Source organism: Schistocerca americana, chromosome 4 (genome assembly GCF_021461395.2).
Source record: "Schistocerca americana isolate TAMUIC-IGC-003095 chromosome 4, iqSchAmer2.1, whole genome shotgun sequence".
NCBI lineage: Eukaryota > Metazoa > Arthropoda > Insecta > Orthoptera > Acrididae > Schistocerca > Schistocerca americana.
This window is the reverse complement of record NC_060122.1, coordinates 357,916,859-357,941,995: the sequence shown is the minus strand read 5'-3', so window position 1 is coordinate 357,941,995 and position 25,137 is coordinate 357,916,859. Positions and strand designations below refer to the sequence as shown.

Genomic DNA, 25,137 nt, shown 5'->3' with positions numbered 1-25,137 from the left:
TTACAAGGTTATTGGAACAGGTTCATTGACCGTACAATGACATATTACATGTTGCCAAATATTTAGGTGTAACACTGTTCTTTACAGGAAGGAGGAAAGTTTTTGACATAAACCAAATGTTGTAGGAAAGTTCTTGTTGAATGTAAATACTTATGGATTAAGGGAGACCACTTATCGAAAAGCTGAAACATTGAGTTGCTGATAGGCACATGCAAAAGAAAGAAAACTTCCTAGCTTTCAGACTTATCCTTCAATGAATCTTAACCATACTAGGATTTGGAATTTTGGGAGGCTGAAGGTTCCGTCTAGATGGCCCATAAATATGCTGGCATAGGAAGGTGCCTTATGGTTGTTCATGGCTGTGCGGCATGTTTCTTTGTAAAGCTTCTCTTCAAAGGAAAGGTAGTTGTGGGTCAGGATATGGTTGGTAGGGCGTATGAGAAATGAGGTTGGAGTCTGGAGGACATAGAAGAGTTAGTGTTCGACAGCAGCAAGGCCATGGACATGAGATGTGTTAGTGTATAGGGAGGTGTCATAGACAGTGATAAGTATGGATCCAGAAGGTAGAGGTATGGGGTTGGTGGAAAGTCAATGAAGGAAGTGGTTAGAATTTTGGTATGGGAATCTAGGTTCTGGACAATTGGTGGGAAGTGGTCAACAAAAACGGAAATTCTTCCAGTAAGAACGCAGTAGCCAGCTACAATGGGGCGTCCAGGTTTATTGGGTTTGCAGATTTTGTGGAGCATGTAGAAGTTGGGTGTGTGGGGTGTTGTTGGGGTGAGGAGGGAGATGGGCTAATCATCCTGGCCTATTTATATCGCCTTCAGAGTGCGCCACTCCCCAGCAACTCCTACAGTCATGCATTACATGCATAGCCCATATACTAGCCACCCTTCCCTCCTGCATTCCTAGCCAGAAAATCAGCTGTCTCCCTGTAAGCCTCTAGCCAATCACCCCAATACCTCAATACCTCACCTTGCCTCCCTCTTCCTCTACCCACCCCATCCAGCACTACTGTCACAACAACCAACAGCAGACACCATGTAGGGGCTGAGGTCTCTCTCTCTCTCTCTCTCTCTCTCTCTCTCTCTCTCTCTCTCTCTGTGTGTGTGTGTGTGTGTGTGTGTGTGTGTGTGTGTGTCTTTTACTCTAGCTTGTCAAATGGTAACTGTGAAAGCTAGCAAGTTTTCTTTCATTTGTGCCTATAGACAACTCACTGCTTATGCTTGACATAAACCAAATTTTTACAAGATTTGCCTTTCTATGCAAAATTTCATAAAATAAATCACCTTAATAGTTGCTATACAAATATGCAAATTGTTGGTAAGACTCTTAATTATTTTAATTACTATTATTTACGGAGGCTTCAGTGCTTTAGTCACATTATTTCCTGCATCTAAGTATTTTATGAATTATGTTAAAGATCATTATCTACAGAAATGCTTGCAGTTTTAGTAATTAGACTCAACATCACTTAATGTTTTTTCTAGAACTTCCTGCCTGTTAACATTACAAACCTGTATTACTGGCATGTACCATCATAATTCTTGATTAAGACATCGTCTTGATAAAACAGGAAAGTGGATATGAAATTTCAAAGTATTGTATTACTGTAAATGAAACAGCATTACTAACTTGTTATTTGCAGGACATTTAGTTGCTTCAAATAGTATTAGATAAAGAATAATATCTGTGAAATGAATTAACAGAAATGTAATTACAACATAATAAAAGTTACAATGCATCAAGTAGTATATTAAATATTATGTATCAAGATGTTTAGTTAATCGATGTATCATTTACTTCAATATTTGAGTCTACACACACACACACACACACACACACACACACACACACACACACACACACCTGTGCAGCTACTTTGTTTCCAGCTAAAGACACAATACCAAAATTGCAGTTTTGCAGTTAGACTGGGGTGAGGTATTGGGTTGGGGGGGGGGGAGGGGGGGGATGGAGGAATTGGGAGCTTGGAGTGAGGCAGCCAGTGGGCAGGACGGGAATGTGACACACAGGCACTGGAACTAGAGATTGTGCGGTGCATAGTGACAATGATGCGAAGGCCACCAGAATGAATAGCCAGTGCAAAACTGTGGTGAAGAACAGAGTTGACTACCCAGTAGTGGAACACACGGCTCAGCACAACATGCTCGAGTTCTGTGACTGCTCCACAACCTTGACATCTGGAGTCGTCTCCCAAACACCAGCTTCCTGATCTACACAAATGAGAGTTTTTCTTGCAGCACACCCTTCACTCCAGTAATCTTCCAGGTGCCAATCTCCACTAACCCACTACACCCACAAACTGTACCTGACAGTCTTCCCTTCCTCTGTCTTGTCATCCCTCCCAACTCACACCTTCATGTCATTGTCCTATATGCCAAACAAACCCACTGGCTCCAGTACCCATGTGTTGTATTCCTGTCCTGTACACGTGCTGCTTGCTGCTTCTGCATTCCTACCCGCACACTGTGTGCCTTCCCCCGAACCACCAACTGCCTCCCTCCAACCCCTCCTCCTGCTTCCTGCATATTTCTCCCTCTTCTCATCCCACCCAACACAACCACTCAACACAGTCCACTGGCTAAATTACAGTCCTGGCATTGTGTGTTCATGTAGCACATTGTAGCTGCGCAAGTGTGTGTGTGCACATGTATGTGGTGCTCTCTAGCTTGTTAAAGGGTTAGTCTGAAAGTTAGCAAGTTCTCCTTCTTTTTGTGTGCCTGACAACATTTCTGCCATTCAGTGAGTGGTCTCCTTTACTCCTTGATTATTTGCTGTTCATTTCCAACATGTTTAATCTCCTTTTGTTGTCTTTATTTGACTAATGTTGATCCAGCTTAAGGATTAGTTTCCATTATATTAAACAATGAGAAACGCCAAAAGGCTGTACAGGAGGGGCAGAGTCTGCTAAACACCATCCAAGTGTCTCATCTCTTATCTTGGGTCCCTCAGGCTGTAACAGCAGTGAAGTTGAGGATTCTAAATAATCTGCATCACCATTTCAAATACAGTCAGTGTTTGATGTATTTTACTATTAGAACTGTTTCATACATTTTCTTTCAGGTGACACATTCTGACAAAGCACTACACTCCTTTATTTGTTTTTTTTATTACTCACTTGAGCATACAGCAAGATATGAACCTGGTTCAATACAAGCATCACCTACAAGGATTAGACAGAAATACGGAAACACCTCAAGAAATGCATGGTTGAGCATAAATGCAGATGCTAGTCAAGCTCGCAGGTTGCACTGATGCATTTGACCACGAATGGCACCTGTGCAATGTCCTCAATATATTGTAAGTGTTAGTTGGGGTCAGAACAGTGTTCTGTGCTGTCCAGAGTGCTTTATCTCAGAGCTAAGTGAATTTGAACTTTAGCAAATTGTTGGTGCTCGTATGGTGAGTGCTTCCGAAAACAAGGTATCTGAAGGGTTTGGTGTTTCAAGAGGTACCATATTAAAGATTTATACTGTATAAAGGGAAAGCAGAAAAAATCCAATAAGCCACAACATGGATGAAAGCATGTGTTGAGTGATCGTGACAGATGGTCGTTGAAAAGGATTGTGACAAAAAATAAGAGGATGACAGCTGCAAAATCATGTTGAAGTGAATTTTGCTCTCACAAATCCTGTCAGTCCCTAAACAACATGAAGGGAAGTCATCAGATCAAAATTGAGCGTTTGTGGTCTGCTTCAGAGAAAAGTGTGTGTGATCACTATCCATCTCCATCATTGTTACCTGAACTTGCCAGTGTTTTGCAGGGAGTATGGTATAAGATTCCCTTGAAAACCATATGGGACCTGTAGTTAACCATTCCAAGAAGAATGGAAGCTGTGTTTTGAATGCCACTGGTTTTCCTACACTGTATTAGGAATGTTAATGTGTTGTGTTTTTGGTGCTTCCATATTTTTGTCCACCCCTGTACTTCTCTCTCTAAACCGGAATCATGATTATGTTATCTGTGGTGGTCCATCATAGAGTACTTCTACCAGGGCATTGAAAACATCACTATCATTGAATTTGGCCATTGCAAAGGTGCAGCAGTGCGTGAACAGTAGGGCAACAAACACATAAGTTGCTGCCAACAGTAGCATGGGACACACAGCTTCCAAAAATAGAATTTCACAGAGTTCTTGATAGATTTTACCTTTTTGTTGGTTCCAGTGAATTCATATGTTGAAGCAAATGTATTCTGTAATCAGTGCTTAGTCTCCTTTCTTTTAAACTTTTATTATTATTAAAATAATTGTTAAAAGCTGTAAAAATTAAAATGGAGATTTAATGTCTTGTCAAAGATGTGGTCATTAAAGATGGGACACAAGCTCAGATTAGAGAAGAAAATCAACAGTATCTTTTCAAAAGAAATGATTCTGACATTAGCCTTAAGCAGTTAAGGGAAATCATGGAAAACCTGCATCTGGATGGATGTCCAGTCTGTAATTTTAACTGCTTCCTCCTGTCCACTCCTCAAAACCAAGCCCATTGTCATAGCCACATGAGATAATTTCTCAATTTCTGAAATTATGTGCATATTCAGATAGTAAGTGCTGTTGCTCTTAAACTCTGAACTGTTGCATCAGGAAATACTGTTCAGACAAACTGTGTAGTACTCTTGTCATAGACCTCTTTGCCTTTGCAACTGCTCCTGTGCTGGAATATGGAAGCTTTAAACAATTCTCAAATCTTTCTGCTAGAAATGAGAGAACACACTTATGTTCAGTACAATTGTACTGTCTCTGCAGTTACAAATGTCACCAGTAAGGTGCCCAGACTGGTAATTATTCCGGAAAACCTGGAGAACCTGTAATTCTTAGGGAATTACATTTTACCTGAAAAATCAAGGATATATAAGGGAATTTCAGGAGTTTTGTAAAATCTCAGGGAATTCTGTGTTTTTAACCTAACATTGGAATTAAATTTTATTGAGCTTTATAAATCATGAATTTTAAAAGACTTAATATTTCAAAGTGTGTTAATTATTTGAATACTAGTCCATATAAATTATCGATGTTCGGAAACTATGGTTAAACTGCAGCCGAAAGGAAAGAAAAGTAGTTATTGTGAGATATTTCAGCTGCCCCCCCCCTCACCCTGCCCTCCTCCCTCCTTTGCCTACTCAGCATTAATTTCTCAGAAGCTTCTTTTGACATCATCTTCCTCCCCATGCCCAGAATTCTCAGGGTTTTTTTTTTTTTTTAAAGTAGCCACCCTGGTATCGCTTCATGTACAATTTCGGATCATGTATCAATCTGACATTAATCCTGTGTAATATTCATGAAAGACAGTTCTGCACAGTCAGTAGCACCATTGCCATAGCTCAGCCATTTTCTCTATGGTGAGCCCCACCTATCTGAGCTGGGACATAATGACACAGAATATTTGCTCAGTCAGCAAGTATCGAAACACATAAAAAAACTGCCATTTCCCTGCCTTGTAGAGGCCCAGTGTCTTTCAGGGCCAATACATGTGTACATCATTACGAAATATCGTACTCATGATCCATGGAACTAGTATTAATTTAATCTAATCTAATCTAATCTAATCTAATCAAGTGGAACAGCTTCCCAGCAGGCTACAATTCTAAATAAATTTCCTGATAACAGATACTTCCCTGAGACAATGATCATTTGTCAGTCAGGTAGCTGTTGGGTAACACATTGCATTACCAAAAGTGATATGTTATACCTCACACTGTACCATATTAATTAATGAAAACATCTGTAATGAAAAGAGTCTCAAAAATAAAAGAACAATCAAATGAAGAGAGAAAAATACCCCTATTTACCAACCACCAAAAGTTATTAAACTAAACAAAGAATGACAAGCACTAAAATTCACTAACAGCAAACCCTTCTTTTACCTAAATAGAGGAAAGAGCTATTGAATCTTGAACTTTCTATGGCATAAGCAGGAAAAAACACATGAGCTCTGGTTGAGGGAAACACAACTGGATAGCATGAGGAGGACATCTATATCTCCATCTTCATAAATACTCCACAAGCCACAGTACAGTGAATGCTGGATACATCATACCAATATTATCAGTCTTCTTTTGTATTCCATTCATGCAACGAGCAAGAGATAAACTACTATATGCCTCTGCATGTGATATAATCTTTCTTATCTTTTTCTTTGAGCCCTATGCGAGATATACATTGGTGTCAGCATAACTCTCGCAAAGTCTTCCATGAATATAGATTCTCTAAATTTACTGCTCAGGATCTAATGAGATGTATGTTTTTGTTCTTCACAAGCATTTCTGCTAAACTTTCATACTGATAATACTGAAGTTTTGTGATCTTAATTCCTTTGAATTTGTATGATGTCTGTTGTGAGGTATGGTTGATAAGGGCTCCAAACACTGGAACAATATTCCAGAATTGGTCACACTAGCATCTGGTACAGGATTTCTTTTACAAATGCACCAAACATTACGAGACCTTTTCCAACAAATCTTGGTATTCCTGTTGCCTTCCTTAATGCGTGACTGTCATATTTCATATCACTTGTTGCTGTTATCCCTATCTACTTATATGATATAATGTGTTCAAGCTTAATCAGAATTACTATGCCTCTTTTTTTGTACAAAAAAAGAAAAAGAAAAAAAAACATTATCCTGCATTTATCCACAGTTACAGAGATTATACCAAGTGGAAAAGTTTTCCAAGTCATCCTGAAATAGAGTGTATGACTGTTTTTTGGAAATCCTCTTAAATGATTAATTATGTCATTTTATACTCGTAACATGCCTTTTTCCCAATGGATTTCAGTATTTGAAAAAAAATTCAAATAATTTGGAAGCCCACTAAAACGCTCCGTTTGAGTCATATGATGCGTGTGGTATCACTGGCTAGCACGCTGCTCCTATTGTTGTACAGCTCATTCACACTGATATCTTGTTTTGGAATTTACATTTTGAAAAATGGATTACAAATGGTGTATAGTACCAAAATGTACAAGTTCATCTACAAAAACTCTGAAAAATTGTTTCTGAATGTTCCAAACCATGAGAAGATGCAGAAAACGTGTTTGCAACTTGCTTGTAGACAACCAAATGAGATAGTGGTCACTACATGTGTGTATTTCTGTGAGGATCCTTTAGATGTAAGTGAACACTCCATATGGGCACGTTGACACTTTTAGTGTAATAGATTAGCGTGCTGTACTACTAATGCAATGTTCGCAAGATTGATCATCATTTGAAGCAAACCCCCCATCCCTCTCCCCACCTCCAATCCCTCCTGTTCTCTTCACATAATACTACTGTCTTCTTAAGTTTACTTTATACATAACACAGTTATGTAAGAGCTTCAGATTCTATATCATGTAACATTTTAGTATCTCTTCTCATTTATTAGCTCCATTGTTAAAAATCTGATCAGTTTGAGATGAAGCACACAGATGGCCTGGTGCCACCCTTATTCTTCAGAATCTGAAAAACTATTTAACAACTTCTGACTGTAATATTTTTTGCAAACACATCATTTAACACAATAATTTGACACCACCATCTGCCTGTTGCAAAGCCGTATGGTTTTGACAAAGAGAAACACTGAATTTTGCTTGGAACCCACGAGGAAATATAATAAGATCAGGATATTAAGATAAAATGAAAGTTGATCCTGCTAAAGCACTTTTAAATCATAGTGTTTCAGTAGCAGTTAAGCAGGCATTAGAACAACAGATATTTCAAGGTTCTGCTGCATCAACTGCGTAATTTACAGACATAATTTCCAGTGCCTTAAATTAATGACCTGGGGCAAATGCAGTGATGTTCTGCAGTTCTCCATGAGTGTTATTACTCTGCCTGAAAATTTGAAGATTGAGAAATGAGGTACCTGGAAAAAGGTAGTAGTTCTAGCAATGACCACAGCAATTAACAATGAGAATTCTGTTTTACTGCCTGGGAAAACCTTTTCAGCATGAGCAAATAGTCTAGATCCAGATTCCCTTAGCACTGTGTCATAGTAGTTCTGTCCCAGTTGTCATGCAATGAAGTTTTTGTGTTTCTTATTTTTGGAATATGAAAATGTGGGTTGTTTTCAAAGAAAATAGAAGATAGCCATAAATGCATCACAGTTTCTGCTATCAGTCTTCACAAAATTCCTTGCCATTGTTACTTTAAAGTTGCAAATGCATTTTCCATTACTAAATAACTAAACTGTTTCCAGAAAAAGTGTGGAAAAACGCTAGGAACTAACTTGGGGTAATACTCATGTAACATGCATATATCTTCGTAGTACTCCTAGCTTGTGATGTCACCAGAGCTTCAGCAGATAATAGAGTGTTTCTGATCAGATGACCAAATCCTAAAATTTAGTAATTTTTAAGCATAAGTTACGTAAAACTAACAAATATTGAGTGAGAAAACTGCCTGAAAATACTGTTTGCATATTATAATCTTTCAGAATAATGATGAGCCAAACCATATTTTTAACATAGGGGTGTAGCCTGTACCATACAGTTGTTGAATGACAGTATTGTCCTGTATAAAATTGCATCATCAATGAACAGTTTTATAGTGCTGCTGATCCTATCTGATAAATCCTTTATGTATATTGAAAACATTAGAAGTTCTATTACACTTCTTTGGGGCTCTCTTGATGTTACTTTTATTTCTGAGAAACATTTGCAGTCCTGTGTAGCTTATTGGGTTCTGTAAGTCAAATATTCCTCAAGTCAATCACATATTTACAAAAATACTTTGTATGGTTGTATCTTAGTTAGCAACCGCTAATTTGTTAGTGTCAGATACATTAATTGAAGTATAGGAAGCAGATACTATCTGCTCACTCACCTACATTTATTGTTTGTAAGATGTCATGTCTGAGCAAAGAAAGCTGTGTTTCACATATGTGTGCTTTTTTTCTGAATTCATGTTGATTCTCTTGAGAGACGCTAGTTTTCTCACAGGAACATCATAAGTTTTGAGCTGAGAATATGCTTTAGTATCCTGCAACAGGTAGACGTCAGATGTATAGGTCTACAATGCTGTGCATGCTATTTATTACCCTTTTTGTAAACAGCAGTGACATATGCTGTGTTTCAGTCACATGAGAATATAAAGCAATTCGTGATAACTGTGACCTAGGAAAGTAGCAAATTCCATAGCGTATTTAGAGTATTTAAGACAAAATCTAACTGGAATCTTGTTGGCACCTGGTATCACTTGTCTCTCTCTCTCTCTCTCTCTCTCTCTCTCTGTGTGTGTGTGTGTGTGTGTGTGTGTGTGTGTGTGTGTGTGTGTGTGTCAAGCAGATACGGTAGTACCCCCTTGCATGAATATATAAATTCCAACAGTGTAGGAAAAAGATTGCTGCTTACTGTAAAGAAGATACATTAAGTTGCAGACGGGCACTTACATAAAGCTTACAGCCACAGCCATCATCAGCAAAAGAGAAACACATACCATTCATACACATAAGCACACAGACCTCATGCACACTTGACTGCCAACTCTGGCAGCTCAGACCTGGGAATTGGTAGTTGTGTGCATGAGATGTACTTGCTTGTGTGTATGGATGGTGTGTGGTGTTTTTTTGGTGATAGCCTTAAGCTTTATGTACTTGTCTTTTAATAGTGCCTGTCTGCAATATAATGTATCTTTCTTATGGTAAGTAGCAATCTATCTTTTCCTACATTGTTGATATTCCTACCTTGAGTTTCCATTGTTTTATATTGTTAAATGTAGAATTTAAAATTGATGCCTTCTGTCTGCTGTCTCCAGTTTCTACATCAGATGTATTAACGAGAGATTTAATGAAATATTTAATGAAAGATTTGAGTCTGTTCATTGACTTAATATAGGACTAAAACTTCGTAGGATTTTCTGATAAATCTTTCACCAGGTTCTGACTGTGAAAATTATTGTAGGCTTCATGCATGGTGTTTCATGCAGATGTGCAAGTTACTATTAAATTTTCAATTTCACTCTTAAATAGGAAACATTTCCTAATGTTCTAGAATTTTGCTATTTAAGTGTTTCTTTCTAAAAGTTTCTCATCTGGACCATGGTTTTTAGTGTGTTTTAACTTTAGTCAAAATTGTTCTGCCACAACCATCATCAGCAAAAGACAAACACATACAATTCATACACATAAGCACACAGACCTCATGCACACTTGACTGCCAGCTCTGGCAGCTCAGACCTGCAGTTCAGAACTAAATGATCTCAATTTGTCATTTCAATAAGTTGGTTGTGATTCTGTATTCATTTGACCAAATACAAGTACTCTCCTACCACTCTTGATAACTTTTTGCCTGTGGTTACCATTGGTCACATAATATCATCATTTTCACTAATCCCCGTCTCATTGGTGACACTCAGAAAGATAGGGTCTGTTTGTAGCTAGGAAGCCTACAACTTTTCTTTCATGTGTGGGCTGTCAGACTAGTTGTTTGAGGCGGTTGCTGGACAAAGTTATCCGTATTACTTTGCAAGACTATTTATCTTCACTATGAATAATGTATCCATAGTTTATCCAGTTGTTACTGGGCAAGTTAAACCCACCACTTAACTCTACCATACGCTTGGTGTTATGTCTGTGATACCAGGTTTAGACTCTCCCTGAGTAATGCTTGTTCCTCAGGATGGCGTGCCTATTTAGAATCAGAATAACTTTCTCTCTAATTTCCTAGATGGAGTACCTCTCTCCTATGATGTACTGCCCTTTCTTTGCAAAGGTACCTGATGCATGTAGTAACAGATATTTGCTTCTCTGTGACCCTTTCAGTTTGATTATTGCTAATTTACATACAAAAAGCTCATATCGGGAAAATTAATTAAAACGAAGGACATTCAGAAGTCTACCATAGCAATCCACTGCTGATGCAAACATACAAGGTTAAACAATGAAGCATGTTTAGCTACATATGCAAAACATGTGCTTGCTATCACATGTATCGGGTAATAGAAACTGTTTTGATGTGTCAATTATAAAATGATCATAATCTGAAATGAGTATGTTCTGCAATTATGAATATGAAACTGTAGAGCATTTATTGAAATTTTTTTTATACATGCAGCCCATGACATCCCTCTCAAGTGTTCTAGCTGATATGATTGTTTGAATTTTTCATGATGTTTCATCAGCTTGAATTGCTCACAGTGCTGAAGATTCCACATTCACATCAGTAATGAAAGACTTGTCACTTGCACCAGGAGAATCTCATAAAAATCATGACAACTTGTAGCAATCTGTCTATGCAACTTATAATTCACAACTCACTTCACTGTTTTCGCTGTGTATGGGAATGTAACTACTTTGTAAATGCACACAATATTGATATTGCTGTAAGCAGTCTTTGGTTGGCTTGTGTCTTATTTGGATTTGAGTGCCAATAAACTCTTTAAAAGAAAGAAGCTGTAATGGAACAGACTCTGTTGACATTTATGTAGTTTCTGTTTACAGAAGCTGTTTGAAATCTTTTGCTTTATATCCAGCATTCCCTTCAACTCACCTCAAGCATATTTTTTGCTTATGTGCACCTCATTTTTATACTGATTTTACTTATTTTCTTTTCTTGTAATATACACTCCTGGAAATGGAAAAAAGAACACATTGACACCGGTGTGTCAGACCCACCATACTTGCTCCGGACACTGCGAGAGGGCTGTACAAGCAATGATCACACGCACGGCACAGCGGACACACCAGGAACCGCGGTGTTGGCTGTCGAATGGCGCTAGCTGCGCAGCATTTGTGCACCGCCGCCGTCAGTGTCAGCCAGTTTGCCGTGGCATACGGAGCTCCATCGCAGTCTTTAACACTGGTAGCATGCCGCGACAGCGTGGACGTGAACCGTATGTGCGGTTGACGGACTTTGAGCGAGGGCGTGTAGTGGGCATGCGGGAGGCCGGGTGGACGTACCGCCGAATTGCTCAACACGTGGGGCGTGAGGTCTCCACAGTACATCGATGTTGTCGCCAGTGGTCGGCAGAAGGTGCACGTGCCCGTAGACCTGGGATCGGACCGCAGCGACGCACGGATGCACGCCAAGACCGTAGGATCCTACGCAGTGCCGTAGGGGACCGCACCGCCACTTCCCAGCAAATTAGGGACACTGTTGCTCCTGGGGTATCGGCGAGGACCATTCGCAACCGTCTCCATGAAGCTGGGCTACGGTCCCGCACACCGTTAGGCCGTCTTCCGCTCACGCCCCAACATCGTGCAGCCCGCCTCCAGTGGTGTCGCGACAGGCGTGAATGGAGGGACGAATGGAGACGTGTCGTCTTCAGCGATGAGAGTCGCTTCTGCCTTGGTGCCAATGATGGTCGTATGCGTGTTTGGCGCCGTGCAGGTGAGCGCCACAATCAGGACTGCATACGACCGAGGCACACAGGGCCAACACCCGGCATCATGGTGTGGGGAGCGATCTCCTACACTGGCCGTACACCACTGGTGATCGTCGAGGGGACACTGAATAGTGCACGGTACATCCAAACCGTCATCGAACCCATCGTTCTACCATTCCTAGACCGGCAAGGGAACTTGCTGTTCCAACAGGACAATGCACGTCTGCATGTATCCCGTGCCACCCAACGTGCTCTAGAAGGTGTAAGTCAACTACCCTGGCCAGCAAGATCTCTGGATCTGTCCCCCATTGAGCATGTTTGGGACTGGATGAAGCGTCGTCTCACGCGGTCTGCACGTCCAGCACGAACGCTGGTCCAACTGAGGCGCCAGGTGGAAATGGCATAGCAAGCCGTTCCACAGGACTACATCCAGCATCTCTACGATCGTCTCCATGGGAGAATAGCAGCCTGCATTGCTGCGAAAGGTGGATATACACTGTACTAGTGCCGACATTGTGCATGCTCTGTTGCCTGTGTCTATGTGCCTGTGGTTCTGTCAGTGTGATCATGTGATTTATCTGACCCCAGGAATGTGTCAATAAAGTTTCCCCTTCCTGGGACAATGAATTCACGGTGTTCTTATTTCAATTTCCAGGAGTGTACATTCTGTACTCCCAATTTCTCTCTCTGGTTCCCCCCTCTCCCCCAATCCTGGTTACTACATTCAAAACATTGAAATGATTTCCTTTTTTGTCCTGCACTCCAAGTAGTTGAGAGCTTCATGCATGCTTTTATGTCAACCATTCCCTGAAATTTTAATTCATCATCTGAATCTTTATAGTTAGGTGTTTCAAGCATTCTTTCTCAAGTTGAATAGACAAGGGATAAAAAAATTACTTCCATTGATGTGTTCACCAGAACTGCCTTTAATCAGTTTTGTAGACAGAATTGAATATATTTTGTTTGCTTGATTTCAGGTCGCACAGCTCTGCAAGTTTAATGAAGGGGGTGGCCTTGGGATCAGCTTGGAAGGCACAGTGGATGTTGAAGATGGACAGGAGGTCAGGCCACACCACTACATACGTTCCATCCTGCCTGAAGGCCCTGTTGGAGCAAATGGTCGACTTCGTTCAGGAGACGAGCTTTTGGAGGTTAGAAACATTTTCAGTTTGGTTATTTAACAGCTATATTAAGTAAATTTGTTGTTGCATGCTATAATTTTCCTTCACTCATTAAATAACGAGGCTCACATTTTACAGAATTGAGCTGTAATTGCAGTTTACTCAAAAATGACAGGTGTTTTGTAATGTATTTAAAATTATTAAATTCCATTAAGTGAAATGTTAGTTGAACTTAACTTTATTGATTGAAAACTGTCAGCAGTTGTTGATCACAGTCATTCTGTTATTTGCAAAATGTAATGAATTTTACTATTTTGCACACATCACATGGAAAATGTGATTTTTGAATCAAATATACACGCATCAAAAAAAGGTTTTGCATCACCCCAGTTCACAGAACTCCTGATGACAGACATTGACTGTGGATATTGTATCACAGACACAGCCCCTTTGACTGTTCAGAGATGTCACGAAACCCACCCAAAGATGTAAACAACCACACGTGAACAGCACATTTTAGATGGAGGGGGTCTGACAGCCAATCAGTCCCAGTCATTCCACCAGGAAGGAGATATATGGCTCATGTTGTCTGTAGTTCAGCCATACGTAGATGGTCAATACCACAGTTTGATCACGTCCACATTGTTACTTTGTGCCAGGAAGGGCTCTGGCTCTCAACAAGGGAAGTGTCCAGGCATCTCGGAGTGAACCAAAGTGATGTTGTTCAGACATGGAGGAGATACAGAGAGACAGGAACTGCAGATGACATTCCTCGCTCAGGCCACCCAAGAGCTACTACAGCAGTGGATGACCGCTACCTACGGATTATGGCTCGGAGGAACCCTGACAGCAATAGCACCATGTTGAATAATGCTTTTTGTGCAGCAACAGGATGTTGTGTTATGACTCAAACAGTGCACAGTAGGCTGCATGATGCACAGCTTTCACTCCCGACGTCCATGGTGAGGTCCATCTTTGCAACCATGACACCATGCAGCACGGTACAGATGGGCCCAACAACATGCCAAATGGACTGCTCACGATTGGCATCATGTTCTCTTCACAGATGAGTGTTGCATATGCTTTCAGCCAGCCAGTCATCGGAGATGTGTTTGGAGGCAACCCGGTCAGGCTGAAGCCTTAGACACTCTGTCCAGCGAGTGCAGTAATTTGGAGGTTCCCTCATGTTTTGGGGTGGCATTATGTGGGGCTGATGTACACCACTGGTGGTCATGGAAGGCACCATAATGGCTGTACAATAGGTGAATGCCATCCTCCAACCGATAGTGCAACCATATCAGCAGCATATTGGCGAAGCATTCGTCTTCATGGACGACAATTTGTGCCCTCATCATGCACATCTTGTGAATGACTTCCTTCAGGATAACAACATCGCTCGACTAGAGCGGCCAGCATGTTCTCCAGACATGTAGCCTAAAGAACATGCCTGGGATAGATTGAAAAGGGCTGTTTATGAACGACATGACTTGCCAACCACTCTGAGGGATCTACGCCAAATTGCCATTGAGGAGTGGGACAGTCAGGACCAACAGTGCCTTGATGAACTTGTGGATAGTGTGCCATGATGAATACAGGTCTGCATCAGTGCAAGACGACGTGCTACTGGGTATTACAGGTACTGGTGTGTACAGTAATCTGGACCACCGCCGCTGGAGGTCTTGCTGTATGGTGGTACAACATGCATTGTGTGGTTTTCATGAACAATAAAAGGGGTGGAAATGATGTTTATGATGATGTCTATTCCAATTTTCTGTACAGGTTCCGGAACTCTCAGAACCGAGGTGATAAAAAACTTTTTTTGATGTGTGTAATATACAGTTTTAGTAATTCTTACAGATATTCATGATTTGTTGAACATACAACATTCAAAACACATATTTCCACTCTATTTGCTCAGCCACCACTCTACTGTCCCCCTTGCTACCCAGTAAACAACTGTATAGCCTCTCCTTCCAAAACTTCGAACACAAAGTGAAAAGTTAGATATATTTTACATACAAAGAAAATACAATAAAAAGATTATATAACTTAACAAATAGCAACCACTTCAGTTTCCAGTTTCTTTGGGTATGAACACTACAGTAATTTAAGATTATGAAAATTAATTTTGTACACTGAAATTATTATTAAGAAATATTTTCTTGTTTACATTGTGATTGCAGGAACCAGAAAATTTTGCATTTGTGATAAATGTGATTACAGATATCAATTCTGCATCAAAATGGAAAAATGCTAAATTATGTGATAAATGCTATTACATAGTGAATTTAACCAGATGAACTGTTTTATCAGAGAGAATTTGAAATGGCTTTATTTTCTGCTTGTAAATATTAAAAATATAAACATTTTTTTGTTACTGGTACTGCACATCATCTGGTGAAACTCAATTTGGGAAGATAATGTGCATAAGAACATCTTTCCAACATAAAAAGTGCATGAAGACAGTGATATATTGGTGAGCTCATTTCCCTGGTGCCATGCCAGGTGTGGGAGGCTGCATGGTCTCTACACTGTGTAATGCTTCATAGGACTCAGCCATGGGACGTAGCATCTTAGAACAGAGAAACATGTATGTTTGTCTGCTAGCTCAAAATTTCATATATTGTGGATACTTAAACGCTGCAGATTTACATTGGGGGGGGGGGGGGGGGGCAGTGTTTTGAACAACAGTTACATAAGATACCAGTAAAGCAAGAAATAGTGTGGTAGCCCTTACCAAATGCTTAGTGTTGTATATTGCTCATTGTTACCATATGTTGTAGGAAAGTTCTTGTATGATGTACATACTTTAGGATTAAAGGAGTCTGCTTACTGAAAAGCAGAAGTCTTGAGTTGTTGTTAGGCACACACAAAAAGTAGGGAAACTTGGTAGTTTTAAGAATTATCCTTCGACAAGTTAGAATACAACAATCTCACACACACACACACACACACACATCAACCACAAATACGCATGTTGCACACCTATGCCCCTATATGGTGCCAGATAGACTGACAGTGCCAGCGTTGTTTTGTGGCAGGTGGACTAGTTGTGATGGGGTTAGTGTCAAGTGTGGTGGGTGGAGGGAGAGGGATGGGGAAATAGGGAAAAGTGCCGGGGAAGGGGGGGGGGGGAGGTGAGTGGCTAGCGGGTCAGAGGTAAGCATGTTTGCCAGGTAGGAATGCTGGAGAGAAAGGGGGGGGGGGGGGGGTACCACATGTACGGGCCGGCACAATTGTAGCAGTCTGTGGGAAGCAGCACAATCTCGAGACAATATGAGGACATGAATTTGGGACAGTGTGTTACCTGAAATTGAGTCCAGCACAATTATGAGAGCAGAGAATATGTTGTAAGGATCATTCCCATCTGTGTATTTCAGAGACACTGATTATGAAGCAACCGTTCAAATTGAGCATGTTGTGCACAGCTGCATGTTGTGCCACCGGGTGGTCAACTTTGTTCTTGACAACAGATTGGTGGTGGACATTCATCCTGGTGGGCATCTGGGTCGTAGTAGTCATACTGGGTGGTAGTAGTCATACAACATAAAAGGCTGTGCAGTGTTTGCAGCAGAATTGGCATATGACATGGCTGCTTTCACAGGTGGCCTGGACTCTGACGGCGTAAGATAGGCCTGTGGCAGGACTGGAGCAGAAGGTGCTGGGTGGATGGATTGGGTATCATATCCTTACGGCAAGGGATTTGGAATGGGAGTGATCAAGGAATGGGCTAGGACATTGTGTAGGTTGGGTGGACGACAGAACACCACTTCAGGAGGGATGAGAAGGATCATGGGTAGGATGTTCCTCATTTTAGGGCTGGATGAAAGAGAATCAAAGCTCTGGTGAAGGTTATAATTCAGTTGTTCTTGTCCGGGGTGATATTAGTTGGCAAGGGGGGGGGGGGGTCCATCTTTGTAGCTCATTCTTGGGGGTGGGTGGTGGGGAGTGAGAAGGTTAAAGGTGTGTTAGGATATGACACGGGATATTTGTTTGTGGGCTAGGTTTGGGGATATTGCCTTTCTGTGAAGTCCTTCATATGACACTCAGTGTCAATGGCTTCTTCACAACCCAAGCCATCTGGACCCTTCCCTCCACTACCAGCTTCTCTGAACTATACAGATGCATGTTATCATTACAATGCATCCTCTGCTACCATAATCATCCTGGCCTCAATCTTAGGCAACCCACTGTTACTGCAATCTCCATCCAACAGTTTCCCTTTCCTCTGTCCTGTCAACCCCTCCCAATTCACGTCCCTACATCACCTTCAGCGTAATTCTGCTTCTCACTGGCTACTATAATCTTGCCAGCCCATATATCTACCATCCCTCCCTCCCCCATTACTAGTCGCTAGCCGCCCACCCCCAGGCCCTCTCCCTGTTTCCTACCCATCCCACCTGACACTAACCCTACCACAACCAGTCCACCTGCCGCAAAATAGCAGTGGCACTGTCAGTCTAGTCAGCACCATGTAGGGGCATAGGTATGTGCGCAAGTTTTCCTTCCATACTTAAGCTTTTCAATGAGTGGTCTCCTGCAATCATTGTTCCTTTATAGTGTCTGCTTTTTGCACTATAACGAATGGAAAATAAAATCTGTCAATATATTTTGACCATACTGAAAGTCTTCCAATGTGCAACTTGTTGGTTGGTCTGTAGCATTGACCTTTGGCCACCAAAGGTCAAAATCAATATTCAGCCTGTTTTACAATTATTGAATTGGTGGCAAAAGAAAAATCATGTTGAGAAACACATTAAATCAGAGAATCACTTACAACTAATTCACGTTGCCTGCTTTGTTACATTGCCCTCGGTAGCTGGCATCTCTTCTCTCAATCATCGAAGCTGGTGGAAAACTGTTGGTGAAGGGTAATGAAAGGGTAATTCCAACGACGTATCCCACACAGGATATAGAGCTGAATATCACTCACTTTTAATACAAGTTTTGCTACAATTAAAAGTTACTATTTATGACCAAGACCAGTCTCACAAGGTTTTGCTAATGCAGGTAAATGAATGGCTACATTCTGCACATATTCATAGTTCTTGTTATTCGGCCCTAGTGCAGTAGAACTAACCCTACCAAGATAATAATTGATTGTTTAGTGTTGCAAAAGGACAGTTCACATTATAATCACAAAGTTAAACACTGTGGGTGCCAGCACTGATCTGCAGAATAATTCATCCTTTTTCAGGTTGAACAGAGACACTAAAATTAAACATGTTTCCAGAGCTACCATATGTTCTCATTACCATTGCCTGCAGTGGCAGTTGATTATCACTGTTCCAATAGGTCATCGTTGAGGCCTAACACCATCATCTGCCTCAAATGCAGATTCACAATAAGAAATAGAGTAGAACATGATGTCAGTGAGTTATTAAAAGACAATTGACAGCACAAGAACTCTGAATTGGGCGCGGTGCATTTTATGAACTGTTAACTCCACCAGACCTACTGCACCCACCTATCTAGTTGTTGCTTCTATAATTTCTGCCTGCAGACTGCAGTTTCTAGGGTTCAAATGGTCTTATAAAGACTGTCATGAGAAAAAACTGTTATTTTGTAAACTATGTAAGACTTTGAAAGTTGGCTAGGGTGAATTTGCCTGTTCTGAATGATGTGTGAGCTTTTATTAAAATTTGTCTTATAAAAATGTTACTGGTAGAAAACAATGGAAAATGCAGGATGGATTGTAACAGTATTATGAAAAGGATAATTGCTCCTCAGCAAATAGCGGAGATGCTGAGGCGCAGATAGGCACAGTACAAAGATAGTCGGAAAGTAAGCTTTCAGCCAACAATGCCTTTGTCAAAAATAGACAAAACACACACACACACACACACACACACACACACACACACACACAGATGCAACTAACACACACATGACCACAATTTCTGGCAGCTGAAGCCAGACTGCGAGCAGCAGCTCATAATGGGAGAGGCAACAGGGTGGTGGAGGGTAAGGAGGAGGCTGGGGTTGGAGGGGGAGAGATAGCTGGGTAGGTTTGGAGGACAGTAAAGTGCTGCTTGTGGGAGTGAGCAGGGATGAGGTGGAGAGAGGATAGGGCACCTATGTGCAGTCGGGAGGTTAGACAGAGGGATGGGGAGAGGAGGCGGGGTAGTGGAGAAGGCGAGAAGTAAAAAGACTGGGTGTGTTAATGGAGTAGAGGGTTGCTGGTGCTGGCTCATATCCCTGCAATAGACCTAAATGCAAGGCCTGTCCCATACATCCTCCCACCACCCCCTGCTCCAGTCCGGTCACAAACATCACCTATCCCATCAAAGGCAGGGCTACCTATTAAACCAGTCATATGATCTACAAGTTAAGTGACCAAGAAACAGCTGGACCACACATTGTTGCTGAGCACGCTGCCCAACATAATGTTCTTCATTTCAATGACTGCTTCACAGTCTGTGCCATCTGGATCCTTTCCCTTAACACCAGATTTTCTGAATTGCACAGGTGGAAAACTGGAAACTCTCTCTGCAATGTATCCTACATTCCTGTAACCCTCCTGGCCTCAACCTTCAGTAGTCATAGTCCTTACCCATCTAGCCCCTTTCCTGTTCCCATCTGGCTCTATATGGCCCTCTGTTCCACCAACACACCCAGCCTTTTTACTTCTCTCATTTTCCACAACCCCCCCGTCCCCAGCTCTCCATCTAACCTCCCGACTGCACGTAGCTGGCCTACCCTCTCTCCACTTCATCCCTGCTTGCTCCCACAAGCAGCAGTTCACCATCTCCCACTCCTCCCCTGCTATCCCTTCGCTTTCCCTGCCCCAGCCTCTTCCTTATCCCCATCACCCAGTTGCCTCTCCCACCATGTGCTGTTGGTCATAGTCTGTCTTCAGCTGCCAGAGACTGTGATCTTTGTGTGAAAGACCTTGTTGGCTGAAAGCTTACTTTCTGGCAGTCTTCTTATGTGCCTATCTGCGACTCAGCATCTCCGCTATATGATAAGTAGCAACTGTCCTTTTCGTGATGTTATTACCAGTTAGAAATTTAGAAAAAGATGTGGATGGTATTATGTTTTGTGGTATAATTCATCTTGTTTACAAGTATAAGTGCCATGTTGGAAATTGTAGCAAATTATTTGAAATTATTACTTTGCAAGTTAGTTAATTTGTACTGTACATCATATTGTACAGAAAAGGTAAGGTAACAAAAATAAGCGGTGGATGGTCAAATTGGAATGCTTAGCCTTTGGATGGTGTAGGTCATTACATTTGATTCTGCATGTGAGCTCATAAGTTATTTTTTCCACTTACTGAACTTAAGTATTATCTTAATTTAACTATAACTTTTAATTAGCATAATAATGGAGTATGCGGTGAGAAGAATAAACTGAAAAATGAATTTAAATGGAATTTTGCCTGGTAATTGATAGTAGATTTTCACATACCTATCACATAGAAATAAATTTGCTGAATGCCATTAACTAGGCTTCATCTGTGTTAGTATAGTACTACCTACTGGTGACATGAAAATTGGTGCTGGCTGAAGCCAAGTTATTTACATTCCACAACTTTATTTCAACATTATTTCGTGAGAATGTATGTCATCAACAATGTCTGTCCATCCAGACATGCAAGTTAATATTACATTCTGAGATGGGCAAAAGGCAATTACTTCAACCTCATAGTCTCATTCACACTGGTGCGGGAATGCAGAGTAGCTCTGCGAGCATTTAGTGAGGACTGTAGGAGACTATGTTGTAGGGTTGTAGAGTGTGACACTGGGTTGGTCTGGGAGGTATGCACGGATAGCCTAATGGTTAAAGTGAACATTCGTGTAAGTGAGAAATCTGGGTTCAAGCCCAGGTGTGGCACAAATTTTCATATGCTATACTTTATCAATAGGTACTACATCTATACCTAACAAAGCTGAAGCCAAGATATTCACATTCAGTAGTAATTTTGAAGTAATTTCACAAAATTGTCTGTTGTCAAAGCGTCTATCCACCTACACAAGCAAGTAAATACCTATCACATGTGTTGGAGTTACAATAAACTCATGGGGGGAGGGGGGGGGGGAAGAATAAGAATCTATAATTATTGAGGGCCAATGACATAACAGATGGGGAGTATCCTCTTGCTGCGTCTAACATTCTGCTTCTTAGCACTGCTGCTTCTCAATATAAACATTTTTTTTTCTTTTTTTGGAAAGCTTTTATAGAGTCAAGCAACAAAAAACCATTTGGGGGGGGGGGTGGGGGGTGGAAGGCTGATGAAGTTTTTGCAAAAGCAAACATCCCAGTGAAAAAGCGCTCTAACACTTTTTTAACAGTCAGTTTCAAAGCATTAAGGCTTCATCTTCAAGCACCTACCATGGCAACCATTTAAAGTTGTGTGCCTAATCTTTTACAACTAAACAGAATTTTGCCAAAATTAGATGTGAATTTTGAAAGTAATAGATGTGAATTTTTCCAAAAGTAGCTACTGATTTTCAGGCCCCTAGGAATTAGAAAAGGTATTTACAAAATTACTAATAGCTTCCTTTCAGAGTTCTTGTTGAATGGTAATCTCATGCATATTTGTTATCTATGTAATTCCTACTCCCAAAGTAAATCAATAATGATTTTGTCTGAATTTTTCATATGCAGATGATAAATTAAACTCACTGGTACCATGCTGCGACCATTGCTCATTGAAACAAACTTCTGTATCTTAAACCTATTACTATATGAAGAATACACATTTGAATTACGATTTCATAAATAATTATTTCATTCTAGTTTTAATCTAGCTACTGTTTCATGGTTTCATTGTGAAAAGTTACATTCACAACATTTGTACAGAAAAAAATGTGGATAAATTATATTAGAAAGACCTCGTCTTGCAAACTCCATTTTTCTATCAAGTTCATTTACATTTATCTGTCAGTTCAGAATGTAGAAGAGTGAGATTTACTGTGTGAGTGAGCTATTCTCTTGTGATTGAAATAATATCTACATATTGCTGATTTTATACTTCCACAGTAACTCAACAGATGATCTCAAAATGTTTTGTGAAGGCTTCTCATGTCATATGAAATTCATACTGTTGTCACAATAAACCACCAGAATTGCTTTATTCTATATTTTTTACATCTTATTTACCATGTGTGTGTGTGTGTGTGTGTGTGTGTGTGTGTGTGTGTGTGTGTGTGTGAGTATCGTGGCACCCATTGAGATTCAGCCATCACTTGAAACCGGTAGCGGCGAATAAAATATAAAAAATGTAAAGAAAGCAGCTCTGATGGATTATTGTTACAGCAGAATGCTTTTCATACAGTTTATTAAACTTTCGGAACAGCATACCCAAGAAATACTTCTCATGTTACTTTTGTTACATTAGATGCGTACAGTGAACTACACCAGATTGCCACTCTGCTGAAGCTGTCTCTTAAAGGACAAAACAGCATGCAGTACTTACTCTGTGTGGAGGTGTACTCATTTCTTTTGTAGAAAAGTAATTAAGACACACTGGTATCAGTGTAAATGTTTATTCTCACCACTGGCAATTTCTGAATGAACTGGCTGTAGTAGAGCATAAGCTGTTTTCCTGTTGTGTGATACACTGCTGGGCACTTCAGTTTCTGCTTTCCACATTTAGCATATGCAATGCAATTAGCATGAGATCTTGAGTTTCTGTTAAACACCGAACCTTAGTGTCCAAGTCAGGAAAAAACTACATGCACTTTCCCTTGCTTTTCAGTAAGCTTGTATTATTTATTTGTGGAATGTAGACTGCTTGAAGAATGGTACTTTGTCCTACACCTATGTCTAGATAATTTGGAGTATCACATTGACTTGTAATATTGTCTTCTGTGCTGTGGGAGTAAACTAGTGGAAGAAATCAAAATAACAGTGGTGATATGTAACAGCTCATGTGAGAAGTAACCTAAGATTTGCAACTGATGACGAGGGATGAACTATTGAATCAGAGATTTTTTTTTTTATTTTCAGAATTGTAGGATATGGTTTGTGAAACTGCTGTAGGCTTCTCACATGTAAAAGTAGAAACAAGAAACTGCATACCTACAGACAAGAAAAGAAAAGATAGTCCAATTAATGATTGTATGATGCTTGTTAGAAAACAGGAAAACCGTTAATGCTTGCTGTGTTCAATTCAGACACAATGAAAGCACAGTTCTGAAAGCTCTGTTTAGTAAACCAAAAAGCATTATAGACCATATTTACTCTTTTGTTTATTCCTTTTGCTGACCATGTAATTATTGTCTTTGACTGCCGTTAATAAAAAAAACCTCATTAAAAACTTCTTTGAGGACATTGTTAGTTTGCACTGTTTTCGTTTTCTTTGCAATGTAGTCATTATGCAGTAGTTAATTGGTTTTCAAACCTGTTTTCAAGCTTGCTCTATTAAGTTCTTCAATCTGTTGTTGAAATTTATCTGTGCTGGAGACAAACTGTATAACCTAATCTGCAAAATGAAGTTGCTTATATATATGACAATAATATATAATCCTCATTTTCTCAGTGTAGGTATCTGAAAAATATTTCTTGGGCTGTTGAGAATGGTATTCTTGATACAGTATTTCCTAGCTTGTCCCTTGTGAATTCTGAATTTTTCACTATCCTCATGAAGACAGATATTCAGTCACTGACACAGTTGGATCAGTGCTTTGCCTCTCAAGACTGTTAGTACAGATTGTGTTGACATTAGATGAAGAACTTTTTTAAAATCTGTGAATTTCATTCAAAGTGATAATTCATACTCATTACTTCATTTTAAACTTTCATTCATGACTTACAAAATCTCCATTGAACTCCATTGTTTTAACCTACTTTTAATGTCAGTTTGTTCCTTTAGGCAAAATCAAACAGTTGATGCAAAGAAAAGAAGAAACTTACTCCTTAAAGTGCAATATTTTTCTATTTGGTTGATGATAACGTCTGTAAATATCTGCTAAAACTGTAGTCTTTTATGTCTGAAATGTGACTTTCCTTGTTCCAATTTTGGTAATTTGCTTTACCCTGCAGGTGTACTCCAAACCAACTTACAAGTTCCTTTTGTATCAATTCCCCCCCCCCCCTCCCCCCCTCTCTTAGCTTTAACCATTTTTAATGAAACACTGTCCAGAATCACATCTGGAATGTCAATATTTTCATTACCAGTATCAACAGTGTGTGTTTTCAGTTCATCTTGTGAACTGTAAAAGCATTTAAAAAAATCTTTGAATGCTTGCGCGATTTTATGTCCGTTATTGGTTCTTTTGCCATTTGGTATCCTATTTAATAAAATGTGATGTCTATTCAGCATAAGTTCTGTTTTGATTTCTTCATATTCCCATGGTTTTTATTTGTTTTTTGTTTTTTTGTTTACCAAATTTTCATCGTATCTTCCTATATGTTCATGAAGCTGTTTATGAGTAGCTACATTTAATCACTGTATTGTACTATGTTCCCTTCATTACTTCTGTGAAAGATTTATTTTTCCTGTAAGAGCTGCTTCCTTTCACTAGACAGTTTCATACTCACTTGCCATTTCTTTCATTCCTCTTTATTTTTTCTTTTTATCTGCAGAAACTTTTGCTCTTTCACAATTAAATTTGTTAAATGACTACACCTTTAGTCAATGTCTGTATAAACTTCTTTTTCATCTTATACTTAATAAAGTTTCATAATCTATGTTTCTGGCTTCCAACCTAATCAGTCTGTTTCTTTCTATTTTAATGTCTATTTTTACAC

The 25,137-nt window shown here is 40.0% G+C and overlaps 1 protein-coding gene across 3 annotated transcripts in view; it reads left to right on the top strand.

Moving 5' to 3' along the window:
- LOC124613182 (patj homolog) overlaps positions 1 to 25,137 on the top strand; it is a 475,849-nt gene that overhangs the window by 422,610 nt on the left and 28,102 nt on the right. For all 3 annotated transcript variants that reach the window (XM_047141824.1, XM_047141825.1, XM_047141823.1), the window contains one exon: positions 13,297 to 13,470. In XM_047141824.1, the coding sequence (XP_046997780.1) occupies positions 13,297 to 13,470 (174 nt within the window). The remainder of the gene's footprint in view (positions 1 to 13,296; positions 13,471 to 25,137) is intronic.